This window comes from Argopecten irradians, chromosome 3 (genome assembly GCF_041381155.1).
Source record: "Argopecten irradians isolate NY chromosome 3, Ai_NY, whole genome shotgun sequence".
Classification (NCBI taxonomy): Eukaryota; Metazoa; Mollusca; class Bivalvia; order Pectinida; family Pectinidae; genus Argopecten; species Argopecten irradians.
The window spans coordinates 1,269,913-1,296,277 of NC_091136.1; the positions used below are offsets into that span (position 1 = coordinate 1,269,913).

The 26,365-nt window shown below is 34.5% G+C and overlaps 2 protein-coding genes across 2 annotated transcripts in view; one reads left to right on the forward strand and one right to left on the reverse strand.

The window, feature by feature from the left end:
- Window positions 1–697: 697 nt before the first annotated feature.
- On the reverse strand, window positions 698–18,426 carry LOC138317244 (N-alpha-acetyltransferase 50-like). Its single transcript, XM_069258798.1, has 5 exons — window positions 18,348–18,426; window positions 11,905–12,041; window positions 7,226–7,345; window positions 5,304–5,370; window positions 698–4,773 (listed from the first exon to the last, which is right to left on the reverse strand). Exons 1-5 carry the CDS (start codon window positions 18,353–18,355, stop codon window positions 4,593–4,595), a joined length of 513 nt encoding a protein of 170 aa, XP_069114899.1. The 5' UTR covers window positions 18,356–18,426; the 3' UTR covers window positions 698–4,592.
- A 2-nt stretch (window positions 18,427–18,428) lies between these two features.
- The window catches only part of LOC138317243 (V-type proton ATPase catalytic subunit A), a 34,999-nt gene continuing 27,062 nt past the window's right edge, over window positions 18,429–26,365 (forward strand). Inside the window, exons 1-3 of the mRNA XM_069258797.1 lie at window positions 18,429–18,490; window positions 25,095–25,188; window positions 25,749–25,877. Of these exons, the coding sequence (XP_069114898.1) occupies window positions 18,488–18,490; window positions 25,095–25,188; window positions 25,749–25,877 (226 nt within the window). The 5' untranslated portion in view covers window positions 18,429–18,487. The remainder of the gene's footprint in view (window positions 18,491–25,094; window positions 25,189–25,748; window positions 25,878–26,365) is intronic.

Below are 26,365 nucleotides of genomic sequence, written 5' to 3' on the forward strand. Positions count from 1 at the left end.
TAAACATTTTGATTAATTCATGAAATGACCAATGCTACAATGATTTTGCTGATCATCGTTTAAAAGAAAAAAAAATAAATTTGTTTAACCAAAGACAAATAGTAATCATACCTTTCTCATAAACTTCAATATTAATGTAATCTTTGCTGGCTCAAATCCAATTATGAGTTTTATTTATATACAATATATATATGACATCATCGATGATGTCACATTTTGGTGACTTTCTAGCACCATGAAGATTCAGGCTGAATATATTGAACTCTACAATGCGGTTGGAAAATCCCCTACTTAAGTAAATGAAATATTATGAAAATGTCACCCATGTATGCAGTCCATTCCAGGAAGTAGAATAACAGAATTTTGAGGTGGTGAGGAATTTTAAAGACAAGAATTCATCATATCATCGAAAAGAAGGGTGGACACCATGCGCCCAATCTTAAAATGAAACTTATTGATTTTCTGAACAAATCGCAAAATTAGCAAAATATGACTTTCGCTCAATTTTCAATATAGGTTTTAACAAAAAGGTATTTGTCCGGGTTGTTATATATCGTTGTACAGAGCAGATCACTACCTTTCTCATGGTAAATAGATCAAATTCCTCCGTCTATCAAAATATTTTGTATAAAGCGTCAAACTCGGGACATGTTTTTTGGGACACCCTGTATATGGCTACCAACAAATCATATAAAAATGACATTTTTGAATATTTTATTTTCAACATACCATATACAAACATTACAAATTAATATAAACATATTTGTTTTTTCTCTTTTTACAAATCTCCCCGAAATTCTATTAAAGTTTCTTAGTAGCACAGGAGTTTCTAGAGTTAATTTCCCTTTAACAGATTATAAAATGTTAATAAATTACATGAGCATTCACTTTAAAGGATTTGTGCAGTCAAAAATGATAATTTCAGTTTATGCTGGAAATGGCTTTAATAGCACGTGTAGAAATCTCTCCGTACCGCGCGCGACCGGGATAACCCGTAAGCCGTCGATATCGAGGTCAAATTTTCTGACCACCCGATTATGCATATTTTCTAGCTCTAAAGCGTGTGACGTCAAAATAGTCCGTGGCACTGATGTGCTATCACTTATATCGACGGTCACAGGAAAAGCCGATCAACAATTTTTTTATGATTACTTTTGAGTGAATTTAATCATACAATAACTTTGGCTTGAATGTAAATAACTAAAAAGTTAAATTCAAATACTCTAATTTATGCTCTAATAGCAGGTATCTTCGTGTAATTATGAAAGAAAATCCGCATAGAAATAAAAGTTTCAGATTTTTTTTGTTGAGGAGTTCAGCAACGAATAAGCTTTAAAGGGACAATTCATTCGACGAGAACATTATATCGGAAAACCCCCAGTTCTAATGGAAATTAGATCAGTCGGTTTTACTGTGATATGTCAGAACATCCCATGGTGGTGAAATGCGTGTGAAATGTTCAAACTCACTCGCTGTCCGCCATTACACATTGTGGTCGAATATCTTGTATGCCGAACCCAGTCCCTTGCTCGTAGAGTAATGCTACTTTTGTCTAGAACAGCTCAAATCGCTATGACAGAAGTGTGTTTACCTTATTAGGTGAATTGTCTTGCCTAAAAAATCATTATATCACCTCCACAGTGCTTATGTAGTTCATTTGTTTAACGTGCGTGACTTTGGCTCGGATATTGGTACAGCGTACATATTGTACCTGCTTAATCGTATTGATCAACGATTTGTAATTACAACGGCATCAATTAAAAATACTAAACAATGACGTGGAATTTGTCAATATCTTATGTTATATATTTCATAAGAAATGTAGAACAATACATTTATGCCATATTTTGCTTCTTGGTTATGTAAAAGAATTAGCGTGAGTGAATTGTCCCTTTAATTAGATAATATTTTCCTGTAGTCTGTATCTTTGATATATTGTGAATTGCAAAGTTTGTGACTGTAAAATGAAATTTTACGTAACAAGTAAAGAAATCCTTGATTAAAACATCGAGGATATGATGCTTGTCGTATGTACACACCAATAATTGATCATTACAAACATTGTGTTGTGTGTTTCTAACCAAATAAATTGAGATACATTTATTACAATACCGTAATACGTTTCAACATGTGGTAGAAAGAATTTATTTTTGATATTACAAAAGATTAAAATATTGAAATATTAAGCAAAACAAACTATTTTTTTAAGCCAGTGCGGTCGCGTTCAATTTTCAATCGATATACAAATAGATACACAGATATAGATATATAATTAGCCATGCCTATGGTTTGATGGTTATGTAATACCTGGACCAGGATGTTGTTTACCTGTAGCAACGCCATTCATCGAACTCACCTTAAATTTCCTGGCCGCAGGCAATTTGCTATTCGCTGGACTATATCGGGTACCAGTATTTGCTATTGTCTTACTGTCAATCAGGCTAGGACATCCGTCAATTGGATTGTGATTTGAATTATGGAGACCCCGTACATCTATGCTCTAGGTATTTTATTGACACCTCCATTTTTAAAATAAAGATGTAAAAGCAAATGGAAATAAAATATCCTTGATCATACCTAGGAATATATATTACACACACACACACATATATATATGTCATACACAGACACAATAATAATGGAAGTTGTCTTATTCAGAAACAAAAATGGTTCTAAGAACTATTTCAACTAAAGGTTTACATTAACATTTATCCCAGTCAAGTACTCAATAATGGAATCGTGGCATATATAGCAATCTTCCGTAATTTCTAAGGTATAAGTAAGAATTCTAAGCATGTATTTTCACCGTTTCGAATCTATATGTATAGTCATACAAGAAGGGTTACAGCATAACCACACTAAATATACTTATTTAAATATCACTAAGTATGTTCATATATCACACTATTTAAATCTCGGTATGATATACAAAAGGATCGACAATAAATAGGCTGTTTTAAGGATTAGTATAATTTTTAAATAATGGGTTTTTGTTGGGTTTTTTTCAAATCTACACTTATACTGTAATTATAAAACCTATATCAGAAATATCATTGATGTATTTCTGCTTTTTAGTAAACGTTATGGATAAAGTTTCAAAGGCAACAATATAGATATACATATTATTTTCGGTATAAGATCAGTACTGTTATTCCAATATCACATAACTGACAACCATCCACATTTTATTTTTACTCAAAAACTGTGCCGGTTTTGCATCGTTATGGCAGAAGTTTGAAACAAAAACATGCATTATAGATATATTCATGCTTATTTTTGTGATTTTAATCGTAAAAAGATAGTGTTACATTATACTATTTTTTTTATTTTTGTGATTTTACTCGTAAAAAGATAGTGTTACATTATACTGTTTTTTTTATTACACATATTTTTATTTACGTAATATTCTATCTAAATCTCAGTCCAGACTGATCCGAACATCTATTTGATATCGCTATCAAATTGGACTGATTCTCTAATCTAAAGTTAGATATATACTTGTTCAAATCTTTGAAATGGTGTAAATGGAATGTTTTGAAACTGAAAATATCTACATCATAAAGCTAGAATAACCATTTACTCGAAAAACTCAAATGGAAGATCTAACGTATAAGTATGTGCTGTATAGATGTATAGTACTAGCTAGGCTTACCTTGTGTAGCCGCGGACTACTCTGACATCACAAGACCACGTGACCGCCCAGCTCATTATCTCTGAACTGTAGTCGACACTACACGTAAATCACGACCAAAACCAACCGATAGCGCTAAAAGTTAGGCGATTCGTTGGGTAGGACTTGATTTTTCATTCATCCAAAGCAATATCCTGAGGTATTATCAAAAACAAATTTTGGCTGCACAAATCCTTTAAGTAATCACAATTGGCCAGCCTCAATATTGATACAACAGTAATTATATCACAGGGACTTGGCACACATCTAGAACCTTTCTCCATACATTATGATACAAAGACTTATTGTAATAGTTTGTAAGTTGCTGCCCTGTAATATACATCCATTATGCTAAATCCAAATAAGTACTTATGAACCTCCTTTCTATGTCGGTAATAAAATGAAGTTAGCTTCCCAAACTTATCATGACATGTATAAATAAATTTATGTTTAGGGGAAAATAGTAATTATATCTGAATTGCCTCCAGCACTCTATAACCAATAAATCCACATGTAAAGAGAAGTAGAAAAGTTTGTTAAATTGTTTGAAGTAATAAATGATGATATCGAAACATTACTTTCTTGATCAGAACAAATAGAAATGGTGAATACAAAACCAACTTCTGAGGAAACAAATGTTCTGTAATGGAACTCCTTTTTTCCTCTTTAAAATAATTTTTTCACAAGTGGTCTCATTCTGCTTCACATTTTCACATTTCTTCCACTAGATGGTCTTCACATTTTCACATTTACAAACCTGTCCTCACATAATCTTTATCAGACACATTCTGGATCACATCTGCATCTATCAAAAGTTCTGTTAAGGATTTGATTCACATATTTCTTATATATTGGATCCACTGCTTAATTACTTCTATTGAATCCATATTTCACCTGAATTGAATTTAATCCTATTAACATTTCACTTGGTTTTTGCGGGCTCTGTAGATTCTTGCTTGTCAGGCTTGTCACGGAAAGACTTTTGTAAAACATAAGCATCGGCTGGCTCAATCCGCTTATAATAGTTCTTTTTCTCCTCAACAATCTCGAATCCAAATTTCTCATAAAACTTTATAGCAACATCATTGTTCACTTGGACATGGCTAAAAGAAAGATTGACACAAGTATAATATTATAAGACATCATTTGAAGAAAATTTAATTTTCCTTAGTTAAAATTTTGTTTGGCATCTGTAATTGAACTTCAAGTCTAAATTCTAAAATCATATAACATTTTTGACATACGAGTGGCTTACTCTATATATTGTGTACCTCTTAATTCAAAATTGAAATTGAAACTTGTTAGCATAGATATCCATTATATCCATATGTTTGCATTGAATGAAAATCTAACATTTTTCATCAACAACTTACTTCTTTTCAAATTAATACCGAATAAATATTGAAAGAAATTCTCACTTGATCAATAGATCAGCATGTGTGTGTATTTTGTTTTTCCATGTTACAGAGTTATCTCCCATACAGAAAGGAATGATCTATTGTGATGTCTTTATTTTGTGAGGAAAATTCACAACATTTTCTCGGAAAAATAAGATGTAACGCTCACAAACATCAATACCTACCTGCAAAGGGAGGTAACTCTTTAATATGCAAAGACAGAATAAATGACTTACAGAAAAACATTATCATAGTTCCCATCAGTATCACAGATTTTCAAAACATGTTCCAGCATGATAGTGCCTGAAATGAAAACAAAATTTCTGATATATATGCATGGCATTTCATTACAGGTGTTAGCAGATTTTACAGAAAATATTTAGTATAGCTTTATTTGATGAAGAAATTTTTAAAACAGCATATTTTACTTCTTTAAAGCCTACATAAGGAATTTTTTTTGGCATGAAGCCAAGGTGCTTATAATTACAGTCGAATTTGTCTTAAGCGACCACACAAGGGAAATTGAAAAGTGGTCTCATAATAGAGAGTGGTCTCTTAATAGAGTAGCTCAGGTTAAGGAGGATATTAGTTTGATGTTTTGAAACATGAGTTGTCATTCACTGTTCACGAATAAAGTATAATTCAGTGCATTATAAACATTTATAAAATATTTTATCATAAAATAAATATAAAAAAAATCATTAACAAATCTAAAAAAAAAAAAAAAACCATTTCTGTAATTTATTCATATAATAATGTGGTTATCCGTGAGTTTTATAGCAAACAATATATTTTGTGTGGTGATAAGGTCATAGGTATGATATTATTTGATTTACTGTAAATATTTTTTAAAATGTATTTTAATTATTGTATATTATTTTTGTTTATTTAATTATTCCTGGTAACAAAAAGAATATTTTTTCATACCATGCTCCACAATAAATGGGAACTTGTATGATTCTTAGGAATTTTTTTATTATAAAATCCAGATTTTTCATACCTATTTCCGGTTCTGTCTATTACTATGACCCATCAAAGATGACAGCCTAAACAAACGCTGCATGTGCTGTCCGTTTGACTGCTTTCATTTTTCATTTTCATGTAAGTAAAGTATTGTCAGTCACTACTAGTGTTTTTTTTTAAAATAATGTATATCATGTTGCATCAAACACTTTATTATTTAACCGTAATATCCTTTCAAATGGAAGGAGACCGCCATTGAGCTTGCCCCATTCCGTCTAGTAAGGGCCCCCGTTCTGACGGTAACCAAGGTGTGAAAAGACCAGCCAGATTCACTTACCCTAGTGTGACATTACTTATACAGGGCTTCAGTTACAGACTTATTGTTCTCTTTTGTTAACATTAACAACCTATAGACTTAATTGCTCTGCCCAAGCCGTGTCAAAACCGGCGACCAGATGATGGGCATTTTGGAAAGATCGAAATGACATTCGTTTTTCTGGTCGTTGTAAAGAGATTTTTTGCGACCACGAGAAGGAAATTTTGTGGTCGCTGGTCGCGTTAAAGAGATGGTTGTTTAATAGAGTTAAAATATATAGTGAAAACGCTTGGGAGGAATTGAAGTGGTGGTTTAGAGCAGAGGGTCGCTTAATACAGATGGTCGTTAGTACAGATTCGACTGTATTGTAAGCATATACACTGTATATACTTTAAATCTATTTATTACAAATACCTATCATTCCGACAGTGCTCCAGTTAAGACAAGTACACAGGTAAAATACCATGAAAATTTGCCAATTACTCTTAAAAATGGTATTCTATGAACATGTACTAACTACCTCTAGCAATATCTGCAATACACAACCCAATTGTTATGAGTGCTTACATACAGAAATTATATTAAAGGAAATTTAGTAAAATCTCAAAAATTCAAGTCATGCTCAAGAGTCTGCATTAACTGTGTTCTTGTTTGAGATAGATATTTGCAAAATTGTTAGTTTGCCATTGATTACTTTACACTGTAACCACAAAACTGTTCCCTGATACATCTTTATGAACTTTTGGGTTCAAACTGAAGTGACAGTCAGAGTTGTAACACTTCCTTTTCAAAAGAGAGTACAATATCCTGGAGCACTGTTCCGGGCTGCATGGTATTGGGCTGAGATGTCAGTTTTATTACCGCCTGGTATGTACTTACCTATTCCGAGCCTGCGGTATGGGGCTAAGGCACCCAGTGTCATTATGTACAATCTCCGCTGACCTTCAGATACATCTATCCTACAGCACACGGCACCAACCACTATATCATTGAAGTAGGCTAAAACAACAATAATGAAATGTAAATTTTTTAAATAACTTTTGCAAAATATATTAATAACAATATGTCATGGTAATTTTAGGCAAGTCTTACATTTTGTAGCTAAAAAATTGAAATAATTATGAAGTAAAAACGGTATAAAGCTACTATATTAATAATCCGAAATAAAAGGCCAAAATAAATTCAAAGTAAAATCAAAAATCATTTCTATGGAATATATATTCAGCCACTATGAAAATTAACTCCATGATGTCAAAGCTAAGCCATCTTAAATTTCAGAACAACCAAAAAATAACAAAAGAATTAATGCAAAGTTAAATCTACAACAAATTTAAGCAAATTTAGGTAAATACAAAATAGTTACTATTAAGCACGAGGCCATGGTCCACTGTAGTGCAACTAGTACGGCTACGATGTTTTGATCCGTTTCCGGTATCGCCTTGGCGACATGAAGACCACGGTACTGTGCTTTGTATCTACCATGATCCATGGTATGTAGTGATTGCTGAAGAGTATGATAATTTTCAACCATACCAAAAAATATATTATTTTCTGTTTTCTTATATTTCAAAAAATGCATTTGAATATCACACATGACAGAAAACACAGCTAGATTTTTCGTTCAGCTTCGATTTGGCGACTTATATTGAGGTATATATAGTTTTACTGTGATTCAATATTGGAAATCTTAGACTTTTCCGTTTCCATTGGTATATAATATGTTTACAATAATGTTAAAAATACTTATGAAATTCAACAATTTGTGTTCGATATCAGACTAGTGTCGCAACGGTTTCGAATTTCAATAGTGTACGGTTGAGACACAAGTTTAAAACAAAAGTGAGTGTACAGTTTCGATTTCTTTCTTTCAGATAATGACATGAAAATGGACCAATTTTTGTACTATTATTAGAATTAAATTCATTAGACGTAATATTTAACGTGTAAGCTATCTTAATTTTGTAGTAGACTAGAAATGGGTATACTAGTTTATCCCATAATGCGCTTGATATACAGTAACCTTGTTCATGTCATATTTTTGCATACATCGGCTATTTTAATTAAAAAAAAGCATATCAAATAGCACGCACAAGGACTTAAAAATATACTTATAAATACTTGGTGCGAATTAGCACACCATAATAGAAATATATACATATACATGTACATGATGTATATCATATGACTGTGTTTTAACATATATCCGCACCATGATAGATATGCGAGAACAACCAATTTATGTCACACACCAATGCATGTCAAAATATGACAACGAATGCTTAATTACACTAGTGATACATGCAAAATATTATACGGGCAAAATCACTAGTCGTTCCAGTTATAAAGGGAAAAAAAAGCTAAAGTTTAATAATAAAACGCGTTCGTTTATACGTCTGTATAGAGTAAGAATACTATTTGATAAACAGTTGATGATTTTTGGGGAATTTCTTCTGGTGTGTTGTAATCAGCAACCGATTAAACAATGACAGTATCTGACTGCCGATAAACCAAATATACAAAGATATATATACTTCTTCAATTTTAAGAATACATTTTTGTACATTGATATTATTCAACGAATTCTCACATTGACTTAAACTCAGTGTTTATGTGACCTCTTGAACTCTGAAGAAATAATTAGCACACCAAAATCTACATGTAACTGCCAATGTTAATAATGAGAATTATCATACATTGGGTTTAATAGCCATACATAGGTACTGTACATATGTACAGTGACAATATAAATATCGGCTATTAACGGGCACGAAATTCAATCTGACGTCATTTCAAAAACAATGAAGGGACATCAAGAAACCAAGACGTTACGCCCACAAGAGTCTGATAATTAGATAAAGTTTGTATCAATGTACACCCAAAACAGTGCCCATGGACCATTTTATACGATTTTAAAAGCAAAAAGTATCGTTCTTTCCAACGGCAGTAATCTGTTTCTTAAGACTTCCTAAAAGTATGATTTTTGGCCGCTAAAGCACAGGCGTGGTAGATTTTTCTTCAATTTTTTGTGTGTTGAGGAGCTTTCCACCCTTCGCAATATATACATATACGTACTTTGTAGAATGTGAGTTAACCGATTTTTATCTAGACCCCTCAAACGTGTAAACATGGTCTATGGGCTCTTTGGTCCATATTGAAATGAACTGTAGCTTATTCTCAGATCCTTGTGGTTACGCTAGGATTCAAGGACGGCGGGACAGGCAAGTTAAGATGTCCGACTCTATTGCATATTTACAGCAAATTTTGCTGTTAAAATTCTCCCAAAATAGTTTTTGTAGGTATTCGATAAAAAGTTTCATAAATTCAAAAGTGTTCAAAAATAAAAACTCCTTAGTCCCACATCAAAGGATTTGAGAGACCTTATAGGCATTGTAATGATGGGCATAAAAACGATATACGAAATCATGTACATATCAGATGCAGGTACACACATCTCACTCGTATAATGAAAATGTGCCTAATTAGTAATAGTATATATGCATTGGTCAGTGTGACCGAGTGGACAGCGTCAAACTATTATTTTAAAGGTGAACTAGACAAATGCAATTAATGCCATAGCTAGGTATCTGATGATTATTTACAGTTTATATATTTATGTACATTAATTACAATGTAATCGTGGACCCACAAGAGTACCCAAAGACCATTTAAGACGTTTTAGGGACCTAGATAAAAAAAATCGGTAAACATCCTATTCTACATTGTACTATGTGTGTTTAATGTAGAATAGGATTTTTACTGATTTCTTTTTTTATCTAGGTCCCTAAAACGTCTAAAAATAGTCTATGGGCACTCTGGCGGGTCCATAATTATATAAACTGTAACTAATTCTCAGATCCCTGTGCTTAATACGTTACGGTTGGATTATATTACGCATGGAAATGCCATCATATAAATAATACCAAACCGTTGCAATCTCAAACTCCAAACCGTACACGTTTTCGCAATATCATCGATCAAAACCGTTGCGCAAAGACTGACACAACGATGTAAACAATGGGTCAAACACTCTTTATTCTTCATCAAATATAGCAAAGCGCATATCAAATTGATACATATGAATCTAATAATTTGTTTCTCAGTCATATTTTGTGAATATCTTGGATAATAAGCAAGATTCAGATGAAAACTTTAAGTTTTTGCTAGGAACTCGCATCAAGCTGTATGTAAGTGTCACAATTGTATGATAAATAGGAGTACTTTGCGTGAAATCACGATCTCAATACAAGGTAGGATATCTAATTAACACTTGAGCTGAATATCGGTCTGTAACACCATGCGCAATGTATTTAAATTCTACAAGTTGGAACCTACCTGCTCGGTACTCGTATATCGAAGCGATACCGGAAACGGATCAAAACACCGTTGCCGTACTAGTTGCACTACAGTGTGGTCATTTATTAACATTCTTTAAAGTGTCCATGAGGTTAAAAGATGCCACTAGACCATATTTAACTTTTAAGTGCAATAGGCTGTGATTGGGTTGAATATGGTAATCAGGGTTTGAAATTAACACTCGCACACTCATACAGGCCAAATATTGTACTTGTATTTTTTGGCAAGCGGGTGCATCATTCGTCATTTCAGATACATATATACTTTACAAAATTTTCCAATCAATACACCTGTCATGAATTGTGTGCCAAACTATTGCCGAATCGAAAGCACAACTGTTCCAAATGCAGCATCTTGTTGACACTTTGAAATACTGTATACATTCAAGCGTCTAAAAACAGTGACATTGATTTGGTATCGAAAAGTTAAGAAGTATTCTGTGAAAAAATCTTTTTTTCCAAATGTTTAACGTTCATTGCTAAAATGGCTGACATAACAAAGTTCTTTCAGCGGGCAAAATTGCAAAAGCATGCACAAGATGAAAAAGGACAACTAATCCTGCTGTTGCTAACTTTCAGTTAACTTTAGCCAAAAACACTTTAATCATATGTACCTAAGTTTTTTTTCAATATTTTTTTTTCATTTGCACAACAGGGGTTTCATTATCTTTCAGGAGAGGCGGTACAATTGCAATTTCAGGGGGTACTTTTCTCTACCATCTGTATATATGCTATCTAATGTAATTTAGCCCAAATAAGGCGGTACCATAGCCAGGTTCAATCAGCAAAAAGTACCGGGTACCGCCTGGTATTGAAACCCCTGGCACAAACTGCAACATAATTGTCATTCTGAAAATAAAAAGTTGTCAAACTACACTTGTATAGTGACACTCAAACGGTAGAACATTTATTTTTGTTTACAATAAATAAATATAACAGGTATCAATGAATTGGTAGATTTTAATACAAATTTCAAAGTGGCAAGCAAGTTTCTGATTTGGCGAGTTGAAATTTTATCAACTTGCCAAAAATGGATAGTAGCTTACAAAGTTAAATTCTACCCCTGGGTAATGCTTATTGTTAGCTTAATTAATAATTTGGTATCTAGGCTGCAGGTACGCTGGAAATCTAGGTGATCAAGGCAGGCAATTAAGCAATTGAGCTGTCTGACAACTATATTCTTGAATCTTCTGATGAAGAACCTACCTAATTTTGCTAATTCTCCAACTTCTAAGACATCTTTATAAAATTTGTCATTGTAAGTCACTGGAAACACCACCTGGTTCAGCCTCTTCAGCTGCTTCAGATTGTGTTGGGTGATATCTCCCAATTCTGTTTGTCCCCTGAATAAACAAAACAAGAATAAGCACTTTGTTGCCAATTGTTAGTGATGATATTTTAGTGTTAAAAGGATTAGCATGACAAGTGTTTTTGTTTTGTGGTTTTTTTTTTAATGATCTCCCTTGGGTGATTTAGACTTCGCAGTACACAGATGTGACAATTTTCTTAACACTAAATCTACATAAATTACATGAAAACAAATCTTAAATTATTCAAGCTTATTTATCCATAACCAACCAATTTTATGCTTTTCCCCCCTTAATTCATTCCCCCTTTTAATGCTCCAATTTCTTTTTTATAAAAGGCTAGTCCGTATCTGTTCTTTTAAAGATGCTCCACCGCTGACTAATGGTATTTTTTCACTATCAAAAACAGGAGCAGACGATTTAGTATTTTTCTTTAGTTACACAAGTTACTTACTTTACACCATTACCACCATTGAAAAGTTTGAGCTTCTAATTTTACTTCAAGCTAAAGATATGAAAATTAATTAATTGCATCCCGAAAAAATTCTGTGGCACCATATCCTATATGGAATGAAGTACTGATTGCTCACGCACCAAAGGTAAAATAAATTATTTTATATTATTTTTTATGTTAATTAGACATATTTATACACGATTAAACACCAATTATTCTTCAGGTGCTGAATATCATTTATGCTCTGTCTGTGGTGGAGCATCTTTAAGCATTCACCTACTTTTGGCTTTACTTTATATTCCGTATATGCATATTACAGAGTTATCTACCCTTGCGGGTAGGTATTGATTATGACGTCATGCGTTTGCAAACAAAACGTCATACGTTTCAGAGAAATCGACGTGAATTGTGCTCACAAAATAATGATGTAACAATCGATACCTACCCGCAAGGGAGTTAACTCTGTAATATGCAAAGAAGGAATAGTACGGTAATCAAACATTAAATGTATATCGTAATGAGGTAAAATTGGTATAAAGCTAGTATATTAACAGACATGTTAACTAGGGATGGGTATCGCGAAAAATTTTGTATCGCGATATATCACGATACATCATAAGTGTATTATGATACGTATCATGATATTTTGGTATTATTTTTGTAGAATAAGAATTGCATGGTTTTTTCTGTCAATCACCTAAAAAGAGTATGAAATAAATGTTTTGTCAATATATCACTTTTATTCTTGTTTTTATCTAAAAAATGCGAGATAATGTCTGTGTTACTTCCGCTCGATGTTTTGCAAACACTTACTACTGGACGGGACTCAGTAGCTGGGTGATGGCGACGCAAGTGAGTCGTCAGGTTCCTTGTTCCGCCACTACATTTAACGATTGCCGTACACAATCGACATCAAGCGATGCTTTACTCGCTATTTATTTCCCCTTTACGTACTATAAGGCCAAAATGCTGCCATACAACCGCTTTTGCTTGGGATTTTTTACGAGGTTATCATTCGTGCCTATGAAGGTCGCCATTTTGAAACGTTACTAAGCACAAGATCAATCATAATCTACGTATAATAACATCCCAAAAATCCATCTTAACCTATACATTTGTCTGAAATGTTGTTAAAATATATATTTCAGTTTTAATTTTTATACAAATTCTCATTTTAAAAATATTTCCCGTCAAAAACGAAATTTTCACGGAAATATACGGAAAATCCCCGAATGATTCCGAGTGAACCGATACGACTAAATTGTACCGCGATACGTATCGTTTTCAAATTGAACCTGGATATATCGGTATACCGATAATACCGCGCACCACTAATGTTAACCCTACCGATTCTGGCGGAAGTCTACCGCTTCTTAGGCTGATATTCCGCCTACCGATTTAATATCCAAATATTCCGATTTCTGCAAAACATCATCTTAATTTTTTTTCTTCTGATTTCTGAATGTTTTACAGTCCGTTGGGGCTGCCATGGCGTCTTCAAAATGCATACCAGACTGAGTGGGGGACTGGCTTCATAATTAAGTTAACAAAGGAGGTGTGAACACTCCCTGACCAACACACACTTGTGCTAATTAGCAGCCTGGGGCTAGTTCCACCTTGGCTTGGTGGTGTCACTTATTGTGTCTGAGTGCAACGATGTATTACGTAGGCCTGCCCAAGAATTTATAAGTAAGAAGGATTCGTGTCTGTCTCTTTACTTTACTAAACACCACGCGAGACGCCTATGAATCGGGAATACAAACCGTTTTTCTCAACAAATACTTGTCTTATCGAGTCAAACGAAACACCAATGTAAAGTTTTTAAATTTCACAACGTTTATAACTTATTTTAAAGACAGAAGATTTAGAGGCTATGTCTTAAACTTTCGTTAAAAAAATACGACAGCTCATGAAATGACGGCCCGCTTCAGAAAGTAAGACGGTAACCCTCGCACCCGCAAGCTACATCAAAGGCTGCGCCGGCGGATATCAAAGGAAACCCAGCCATCGCCCAACGTCACGGTCAGTGCACAAACACAAAAGCTCCTGCCTTGTACTCCCCCAAAACCCAGTGTGACTTATCCTTCTCATATACGTCCTTGGCCTGCCGTAAGGAAACAATTTTCTTGCCTTTCAATAAATTTTGTGCTTAAAACTAGTTAGCATTGTTTCAAAAACAAACACTACTTATAATTGAAATGATTTACTCACATTTTTAAAGTAAAATAGGCGTATAATGTCTGCTGAAAGTCATAAACATAAATAAAGGTGAGAAATAGCATTGAAATAATACCATGTATTTATTGACATTTTTCATCTTCTAAATGTATATAGTAAGCCTTAACAGAGATTTAAATAGTAGGGATAAGAAGGTAGCTCATAGCCTTACTTAACGACGCCCGCAGCGGAAGCTATCCCAGAGTGCATCGCGTGTCTAACTTACAGTCGAGTACAGTCTAACGACGCCATATTGAAACTACGCTTCGTCCGATGAAGCGATCTAGGCTATAACAGGAGATGAACAGAAAAAAAACCCCACCAAATAGCTTAAAGTTTGCTCTTTATTGAAAATGTAATTTATTTGAATAATCCATCACATTTTCATAATAGTTGAGGTGTTACACTAAATAAACGTAATGTTAACTGTGAATGTCCTCATCCCGACATGATTACTTCCTCGATCGGTACAATCGATCGCCCCGTGAAATATTAATATAATAAAACCCGCATACTCTGATTTCAATAATTTACCAATTTCCATTTAGTTTTCAAATATTTGTTGCTTGGTAAATTTTAAATGTTAATATATTAAATTGATCTAATTTGAGCATATTGTGCCTTTTGAATTTTCGGAGGTAAAACTGTACACAAATCATCGAAGCTACCCTAAATTTATACTGGCGACGATACGATTCAGATAGGGTCGTGAAAGATAGCACAATTAAAACCACGTACTCTGAATTCAATAATTGACTGATTTCCATTAAGTTTTCAAATATTAATTTTCTATTGGTTGAGTTTGTACATATGGAAACTTTAAAAGCTCAAGTACAAGTGTTAACAAATTATCGATGGTACCCAACATACATGTATCATGGCGAAGAGATAGTGTCGATCGAGCTGTGATAGCGTAATTTGATATCTAATTAACGGAAAGTGATTTGCAACTGCTATGTACAGGTGTCATACTGTCATCAGGTGAACCGTCGAGAACCGGCCAGAACACCTGGCCATCGCCCCAGGTCACTAACTAACGGGGGGTCCATTTACCTGTGTCTGAGTCTTGAAGGCTATACATTAAGTTTGTAAAATAGGTAATATTTTTCTAATCTTAATTTTCCCAAACAGCTTTATTTATAATGCATAGAACCATATTGAAATAAAAATCAATTTTAAGTGAAATGTAAATATTCCGCTTCAACAGAGATTTGAATATAATTTATTTAACTATCCTACTTTACCAAGCAATTTTTTTACTAAAACCGAATTGAATTTCCAGGTTTTAATTCATTTAATGTATATGTGTCGTAATTTTCATTCTAACAAATCAAGAAAAGCTTTTATAATATGTCATTAATCACCAAAATTTACTAACATTATGATCATTACTTACAGAATTTTCAATACATAGGTTTTAATTTTACAATTTTTCATAAAAAATAACACGTAAAATATACATGCATGAGATGAGCGTCTCTAATGTAACAGTAAAAAAGTTATGAGATACTTTTCGATGTTTATTAGTTTGTAGTCAAATATGCCGTACACAGCTTCACGGGCTAACACTATGATAACTCGCCTCCAGCTATTAGTGCGCAGACGCACGGCTTGGTCTCGCGGTAACCGTTCATCCGTTTACGATAACAATAGGTGTGTACGTGATATCGCGAGAACAGCCCTAGTTACTTATCCCAATACTATTTAAATCTCTGGCCTTAATTAACATTTAAAAAATGCAAAATGTGCCACCAATGCAAGGCCTATGGTGATGATCAAAGTTAAAACATACATGTGTGTAATTTGTTAACAAAATATGTTTTTGTAATTATTTTGCATATTATTGATATTTATATATCTCTGACGCGTTGTGAAAAATGCTGCGTGCAATGCTCATACATGCCATATTTTTCTAGGGGTGGAGAGGGAGATTGATAACCATTTAAAGGGATTTTGGTCTCAAAAGAGGGAGGTATACACGCGACATATATGAATAAATTAAATATCTGCTTTTTTATGATGAAATTCTGCATTCATATTGAATTTTACTGAAATAAAGGAATGTGTGGTTTTGCAAAAGTAGTCACATCCCTATATACACCCAGTTCTGGAGCAGTTTTATTGTTCGAAATATTAGACTGGGCATTTTAATAATCTTTCATAATAACGGATAATTAACTTAGATAAAGTTCTAAATTTACAAGCACTAAATTAAAAAAAAAAAACAGAATCGTTACAGTAGTATTCAAAATGTAATTTAATCTGAGAGAGAAAAAAAGTAAATTTCTTTTTAATTTTATTTATTTAAATTCAGTTACTACTGATAATTTTTTATTATTAATATATTTTTTTCTAAAAATAAATTCACACAGAAATTCTAAAAAAATAATACTATTAGGAAATCCGGAAATTCTATAAAATCCGGATCATCTATTACAATTACCCAAAATGGAGGCCATTACGATTGCAGTTTGTGACATCCATCAAATACAGATAGGCCTATTTAACATTAAAAACGTGAGTAAATCATTCACAGTTGTAAGCAGTATTTGTTTTGTTGTAATGCTCACTAGCTGTAGTCATAAAATTTATTGAAAGGCCAGCTGATTGTTTTCTAGGCGGCCGATCGGCTGCTTGACTTCAGTTTACGTAATACACAGACGTGAGTGAAAGTGACACCACAAGCCAAGGTGGAAATAGCCCAAGGCTGCTAATTAGGGCCACTTGGGTGTTGGTCAGGGGGTCAGGGAGTGGTTACTCTCGTGCTAAAATTAACCTAGCATGTACACAAATGTGGCAATGAAAATAAAACGGAGGGGTTTATAGAAATCGGGAATTTAGACTCTCCTGCCGGGAGACAATAAAAGGCTTTAAAATACGGGAGGTTTTGTCTCACGCCGGGAGGTATGGCATGTATGAATGCTACCGCTTTTGAGTCAAAAATCCATCTCTTTTTGGTCACCAAAGGTTATCATGTCTGATATTAATAATCCGAAATAAAAGGCCAAAATAAATTCAAAGTAAAATCAAAATCATTTCTATGGAATTCAGCCACTATAGGGCCTTCTTCAGTCCAATATAACACTAATGCATATCGGTCCATTGATTTTGACTGCCAGACGTTTCGACCCAATTTTTATTCGCCCACTTCGAATGTGAAGAAAATGTTAAGACAATAGACATCCAAACAAACAACAAATTATCGAGCTCGGCAGTTTTGTAAATGCAGATTGATGTTATTCTGATTACGAAATTCTATGAAACTACTTCGCCAATATAAGTAACGTTGGAGTCGAAATGTCGACGGGCGAAACGTGTTGGTCGAACAGAATCAGAGAATCGGGGGCGAACCGACTGTGGACGTCTTCTCTCGATACCGTATACCTACTGTGCGTAGCAACATAATAATATCGAGATAAAATCTAGATCTGTGACACATCTAAGTAACTCGCCATATCAGTATGCGTATACGGTATATTTTGTGATCAACATCAGTGTTGATTTAATGGATTGATGCTAGATTGCGATTCATAAGAGGGGCTCAGATCATAGGTAAATGTGTAGGCCCGTGTAAGAAAATTACGTCAAACATAGTGAATGCAATATATTGGATACTTAGTAAACGCATATAAAAAGACATATGTATCTGATACGCCTTACTACATCCATACCTCGTCATTTTCGATATTGTTCAGTCATACATGTGCTATCCCGCGAAACCGGAAGTAAAGTTCCGTATCAGTGACGACTTGTGCGCATATGCGGAAGTTTATTGATTATCACATGATAATATTACCGACAGGTTGACAAGATGGTAAGGACTTTTATCTCTATGCTTTTGCTAATTTAGTTATGATTTTCTGATCTGAACTTTTAGTTCGGGTTCATTGCTATATATCTTAGTACATTTTTCACACGCACGTTCATTTTTGTGTAGAAGAAAACAGATCTTAGAAAGCACAGACGTCTACACCGGTAGTGAATTTGGTCGTACACGTTGACCTTAGTCAAAAGTTCCGTATCTGTCTGTCACGTCAATATTATGTTATGTCACCGAATCCGAGTGGCGTCATCATATGGTCCCTTTTAACCATTTTCAAAAGGGCTTTATTATCAATTTAATGTTAGTCTGAAATGCGTTTGTGTAGGATAACGTTCGTTTTAGGTACATTTACATATCACGCACAGCAATGTTTTTCATCATGTGACATGATCAGGTCCGGTAGCACGCTAAATCTGGCTATATAGCTAAATCTGGCTATATAGCTAAATCTGGCTATATAGCTAAATCTGGCTATATAGCTAGATTTGACTATATAGCCAAATCTGACAACACGTATAGTGGACAAATATAAACAAAAGTGACATACCTGGTCACAAAATCAGCGTACACATCGAAAATTGAATGACGAATCTTGAGAATCGGCAAAACGAAATATTTTTGTCATCCAAAATAATTTCTGGTGAACTTTTAAAAATCCGACGTTGCATTTTTTGGTACTCGCATCCATTCGTCCTCATGTTCTGATGAAAAAGATATAAAATCCAAATTTCCCATTTAAAATATGCCACATATCTTGTTGTTTATGAGCCTACTATGGCACTTTTTGCACATGGTCACTATTTGCACGGGATCTGCAAGTGCACCTGTGGCCCGAATCTTCATCATGTGGATGCTTATCTGCAGACGACACAACGACGCCATATTGGTTCGCCTCGCTATAGTTTTCCTACCAAAGAATAGTGATAATGGATACTAAATAATTGCAACGATGGAATTTTAAAAAGTTGCCTGCAAATGAACAAGTAGTCAAACATTATTCATATCACCGATTTACATGTTTCGTCATCCATGCTTTCATACTCCACGAGAAAAATGTGACCAGACCTCACCTGTTTGTTTACGTTTGTCCACTATAACGTGTTGTCAGATTTGGCTATATAGTCAAATCTAGCTATATAGCCAGATTTAGCGTGCTACCGAACCTGATGATTTGCAGACGAAAATAGTCTTTATATAGTTTTCTTGCAAGTTGACATTTTATCATGTGACTCCGACCTCAGTAAGATTTTTAAATAACTAATGGGGTCCTTTTCAGATAATCCAGGTCCCTCTGTATAATTTGAATGATTTTTAGACAAAAAGGTGTCTTTTTCATTTTCTGTGCTCTAAAAAGAACATGGGGTAAAGCAAATCCTAAAAATTACATCATATGCTACAGAATTTATTGCCTGTAGTGTACATAGTAACTTGATTGCTAATTAGCATTAATTAAAGTAGACATTTTCATATACTTAATTTAGACATTTCCAAAAGTGGAAATGAAAGATGTGTTATATTATAATTAAGGTAGATATATAATGCATGCAGTGCACACTGTGACAATGTGGACATTGCATATTTCTTCTATAGTTTTATACCATATAAAACTCTGTGATTGGTGCACCACAGTATACCTGATATATAAATATCCTCAAACAACCTGTTCGTGTCAGGCTCTGGACTCTGCATGACTGGAAAATCATGTTTTCAGTGGAAGAGAGACTAAAAAAATAGCTTCTAGAAAAAATAACACTTTTGAGCAAAGAGTACATGCAGTCAAACCTGTCTATTAAGACCAACGAATGGACCAAGGAAAAATTGTCTCAACGAATAGCCAAGTGTACTGACGTGTTCAGAAACTTCTTTACACACATGTCAAATGACCAGTATGTTAAGATTGACTATATGTGAGCTTAAGAAAGTGGTCTTATTATTTAAGCAGATTGTCTTAATACTGAGGTGGTCACTAAAACAAAAACCCAGGGTTAACTGTACCATGGAAAGTGAAGAGAAATAATCCATATAAATTTAGTTGCTGAGAGCTGGAGTCTGTAACATTTTAATGATGAACTATTCCGAAGATATTATACTATTCCGAAGATATTATCACCGTAAATTAATGAGAGTGCCCCTCCCCCCCCCCATCCCCTAGCTCCCCAACATCACAAGCACTATACACAGGGGTTTCAATATCATGCGGTACCCAATACTTTTTGCCGGTTGAACCTGGCTGTGGTACTGTCTGATTTTTTGGGCTGAATTACATTAGATAGCATATAGATGGTATAGAAAATTAAAGTACCCCCTGAAATTGCAATTGTACCGCCTCTCATGAAACCCCTGACTACATGACCTTTTTGTAAAGGTATGATAAAATTGACCTCTCTACTCATGTGCCCCACCTTTCAATCTTTTTGGGAAGTAGGTGTCAGATATATATTATTGTTGCATGGCTAGTCCTGATATATATATGATCTCTACATTCAGATTATGATAAGCCTATACATGTACATGGCGTCTAGACCAGTTTGACATTCCAACTTAAATTGTCAAAATGTTCATGTCCGGTGTACATCTTTCTTAAATATTGAAATAAAAAAACCAAATTTGATATTACTATCAAAGTGTATGGTTACAACCACAAAAACACTAGATGAAACATGCATGTGTCAATGATTTGTCAAAAAATATGAGGAATGTGATATAGAATATAATTAATTGAGAAATATTTTAAGCTGTTTATGATACTAATTATCAAAATCAATGTGCAGGTAGCATATCTATTAATAGGCCTAGAGCTGTGTTAGAGAAATGACATTGGGGTAGAAATGGAGATAAGTGGGACAACTTTATCAGTTCAGGGGTGTACATGCTTTGGTGGTTAGCAACACAACCATTCATACTGGACCCTATATGAATCAGGGACCGTCTGACCTTGGTTATATACGAGTCTGCATGATCATGACCTAGTAAACTACACTGTTATCTTTATGAATCCCCATATATTCTTAAAATTAAATATTTCAGTAAATACCCAGAATTATCTTTATGCTGATAAAGTATTCTTATATATTTTAGCCTGAAGTTTATACTTAGTATTGATGATGTACTATGTATATACCTGCTAAAGTTTCATATTCTAATAATTTTTATTACTTGCATCAAAAAAACATAGTTTTGAATAAAAAAGGTGTGTAGATATGTGTCAAGTGATTATAAATAAATATTATAAAAACCAAGAAGGTTTTGTTTTATGGAACATGCAAAAATAAAAATGAATTAGTTATGAAATGAAAAAAAAAAGAATGAAAAAGAGAAAAAAAAAGAAAAGTAGAAACAAAACCCACCGTTGGAGAAGGTAAGGGAATCTGGGTGCGCAGGAGGTGCGTACCTCTGACTTAGGGGGCGTTGAGGCGGCATTTGGGGGAGCTCAAAGCGAGAAAATGGCCAACGGTATTTGTTTACATATTTTCAATGCGATCATAGACGCATATATATATTAACAGGAAAAATAAAAACCAACAATTTTTGCATGTAGAGTGAATTTCCATTCTACTAATGAGATGTGTTGATTGAAGCCAAGGATGCACGATTCGCTCAAGCTAAGCCACATAAGTCATGTGAGTAGGAGCAACGGGTGATTTGTTTACATTTTCGCTGTCAAAATACGGAGCATACAGTGGTTTTACGAACGTTCTTAACACTGTGTTAAGATACATAATTGACGTTATATTAGATGTTTGTAGATTAATTTGTAAAGAAATTTTAGGTTTAATTCAGTGGTGATTTGATGAAATAGCGAATATATTGGGGACGAAGGTATGGGTGAGGAGGCCGAAAGCCGGCGACGGCGGCCAGGCCTGGGTGAGCACATCCATGAATTTCATAATGAGGAAACAAGCGTTATTTTGCCGCTATATAGTTATTTGTTAGCCTTATAAATTATAAACTAGTGTCATGTAATCTCATTAAGAAATTACAATCACTCTATATTCCAACTACACATGGAATCCGGTGAGTGATACGTGTATGTTTTATTAGCCCACCATCTAATGATGGTGGGCTATTCAAATCGCCTTTCGTCTGTGGTCCGTGGTCCGTCCGTCCGTCCGTCCTTCCGTCGGTCCGTCCGTTAACAATTCTTGTTACCGCTATTTCTCAGGAAGTACTGAAGGGATCTTTCTCAAATTTCATATGTAGGTTCCCCTAGGACCCTAGTTGTGCATAATGCATTTTGGGACCGATCGGTCAACAAGATGGCTGACAGGCGGCTATCTTGGATTTTGATAGTTAAAGTTTGTTACCGCTATTTCTCAAAAAGTGCTAAAGGGATTTTTCTCAAATTTCATATACAGGTTCCCCTAGGACCCTAGTTGTGCATATTGCATTTTGGGACCGATCGGTCAACAAGATGGCTGACAGGCAGCCATCTTGGATTTTGATAGTAAAACTTTGTTACTTCTATTTCTCAAAAAGTGCTGAAGGGATCTTTCTCAAATTTCATATACAGGTTCCCCTAGGACCCTAGTTGTGCATATTGCATTTTGGGACCGATCGGTGAACAAGATGGCCGACAGGCGGCCATCTTGGATTTTGATAGTTAAAGTATGTTATCGCTATTTCTCAAAAAGTGCTGAAGGGATCTTTCTCAAATTTCGTATGTATGATCCCCTAGGACCCTAGTTGTGCATATTGCATTTTGGGACCGATCGGTGAACGAGATAGCCGCAAGACGGCCATCTTGGATTTTGATACTTAAAGTTTGTTACCGCTATTTCTCAAAAAGTGCTGAAGGGATCTTTCTCAAATTTCATATACAGGTTCCCCTAGCATCCTAGTTGTGCATATTGCATTTTGGGACCGATCGGTCAACAAGATGAATGACAGGCGGCCATCTTGGATTTTGATAGTTAAAGTTTGTTACCACTATTTCTCAAAAAGTACTGAAGGGGTCTTTCTCAAATTTCATATATAGATTCCCCTAGGGCCCTAGTTGTGCATATTGCATTTTGGGACTGATCGATGAACAAGATGGCCGACAGGCGGCCATCTTGGATTTTGATAGTTAAAGATTGGTACTGCTATTTCTCAAAAAGTACTGAAGGGATCTTTCTCAGATTTCATATACAGGTTCCCCTAGGACCCTAGTTGTGCATATTGCATTTTGGGACCGATCGGTGAACAAGATGGCTGACAGGCGGCCATCTTGGATTTTGATAGTTAAAGTTTGTTACCGCTATTTCTCAAAAAGTGCTGAAGAGATCTTTCTCAAATTTCATATACAGGTTCCCCTAGCATCCTAGTTGTGCATATTGTATTTTGGGACCGATCAGTGAACAAGATGGCCGACTGACGGCCATCTTGGATTTTGATAGTTAAAGTTTGTTATCGCTATTTCTCAGAAAGTACTGAAGTGATCTTTCTCAAATTCCATGCATAGGTTCCCCTTGTACCCTAGTTGTGCATAGTACCTTTTAGGACTGATGCATAATGCCTTTTGGGACTGATCGGTAAACAAGATGGCCAACTGGCCGCCATCTTAGATTTCATTGTTGAAGTTTGTTACCACTATTTCTTAGAAAGTACTATAGCGATCTGTTTTTTGGGTGGGCGCCAAGATCCCTCTGGGATCTCTTGTATTAATATCTTTCTTTCATTCAGGTAATTAATTACAATACTATGTAAATCTGTTGCAACTTTGGACAAGTACCTGTACATACCTGAGCCAGGGTGTCAGTTAGTTATAATTAGCTCAGGGGGTATTGTCTTGATTGAACACATATTCTGTACATATACAGGAACCTCTTATAAGAAAAGTACAGAGATCACATTCAAACAGTATATACGAGGGTATCATGTGCAGCAACATTCATCTGTAAAAGTACATGTATACTGCAGCATATAGTGTACAACGACATTCTAAAAGTCCAATTGGATGCAGAAATTAATGAATGATTGTGATTGATTGCATTCATTGGGGTTTGTATATGAATTTTGTGGTAATTAATTCTCCAACAAATGCATGCTTGGCTGTAAATTAAAGATGAAGTTGCATTATAAATTACCAAATTGTTTTTTCATACTACCAGTAGTAATTATTTAGATGAGTCACACTTTGTTTGTACACTTGCAGCTATATAAATAAAGGCAATCATTGCATTCTTTACTTTAAAGATGCTCCACCGCCGGCAGATCTAGCATAAATGATATTCAGCATTTGAACAATAATTGGTGTTTAATTGCATATATATATATATATATGTCTAATTAACACAAAAAAAATAATATTAAACAATTTATTTTGCCTTTTGTGCATGTGCAATCAGTACTTTATGCCATGTAGGAAATTGAATTTTATTTATATTTTTAACTTGAAGTAAAATTGGAAGCTCAAACTTTTCAATGGTGGTAATGATGTAAAGTAAATAACTTTTGTAACTGAAGAATATTACTAAATCGTCTGTTGCTATTTTTGATAGTGAAAAAATACCATTCGTCGGCGGTGGAGCATCTTTAAATAGTTTCATATAAATTATTGTAAAATTGAATCCTTATAAGTGCTTAAGGAAAATATGTAACTTTATCATATTTTCAGGCAGGAGCTTACGAGAGAGCACAGAAACTCCCTAAAATTGCAGATGCAGAAAAGGAGTCACTGTTTGGATATGTGTTCGCAGTGTCAGGTCCAGGTATGGATATTGATAGAAACCTTGCAATTTTTGAGCTTAATTATCGAGACTTAGTAATGGTATGGCTTAATTAGCTTTAACCATTCCTTTGTGATTGAAATTCTGTAAGTACAAGTGTAGGTTATAGTTTAAGCTATTATTGCTGTCATATGCACAGTCGCGGAATTGTGTATAAATATCACAGATACAAGGGACCAGGAAAACATATCTTTATAGCCAAGTGATCACAGGTCACATTGTGTTGAAACTGACCATTTGGGACCCTGAGAAATTGGTCTTCTTTATAAACAGATGGTCTGTGTACAGAGTCTGAGATGATTGCAAAGCAGATTTAACTGTAAATAAAATTAATTAAGCCTGCTGCATCATACCTCACATGCATTCATACAAATAAATATATTACTCATATCATCAAAGTGAAGGGAAAAAAAATTGAGAATAAGTGATGATTTAGTAGTTGTCTGCATGATCATTATAAACTACAAATGTTAGGATTTACCATTCCTCTTCAGTCCATAGGCCAATTGCTATCATCACAGACATTTTGACTTTCATTTTAGTTGTTACGGCTCAGAACATGGCCGGGGCTGCTATGTACGAGTTGGTGCGAGTCGGCCACGACGAACTGGTGGGAGAAATCATTCGTTTGGAGGGCGACATGGCCACCATCCAAGTATACGAAGAAACGTGTATCCTTTGTGTTTAGGCCAAAAAAAATTAACACATGTAATTTGTCATTCAGGCTTTAGGCTAGCTAGAAGTCTTTTATTTCTCATTACCGTATTTGAAATTGAACTTATCTGGATCTGGATAAACTTAAAGCATGCGTAAAAATCTAAGTTGACAACTTCACACACAACATTTTTGTTTTGAAAAAGTGTGATAAAATAGCTAGGGTCGGAAGTAAAAACTAGGGTAGGTAGGGGTACCTGAAACATACATATTTTTTTTTAGGCCTTATGGCATAGTGATATATTATTGTAGCAGGACAGTAGAACTTCTGTAAACTAGCGTTTTTAATGTCATATAGATATTAATGGAGGGTTTTAAAAGTATTTTTCTTGTAGGTGTTTATGTCAAATCCTGAAACACAAAATTATTTTACAGTATGTAAGCCCACCGTCGCAACAAAGTTAGGGAGGGAAGTGGTGGTGGTATACTGGAATCATCTTGTCTG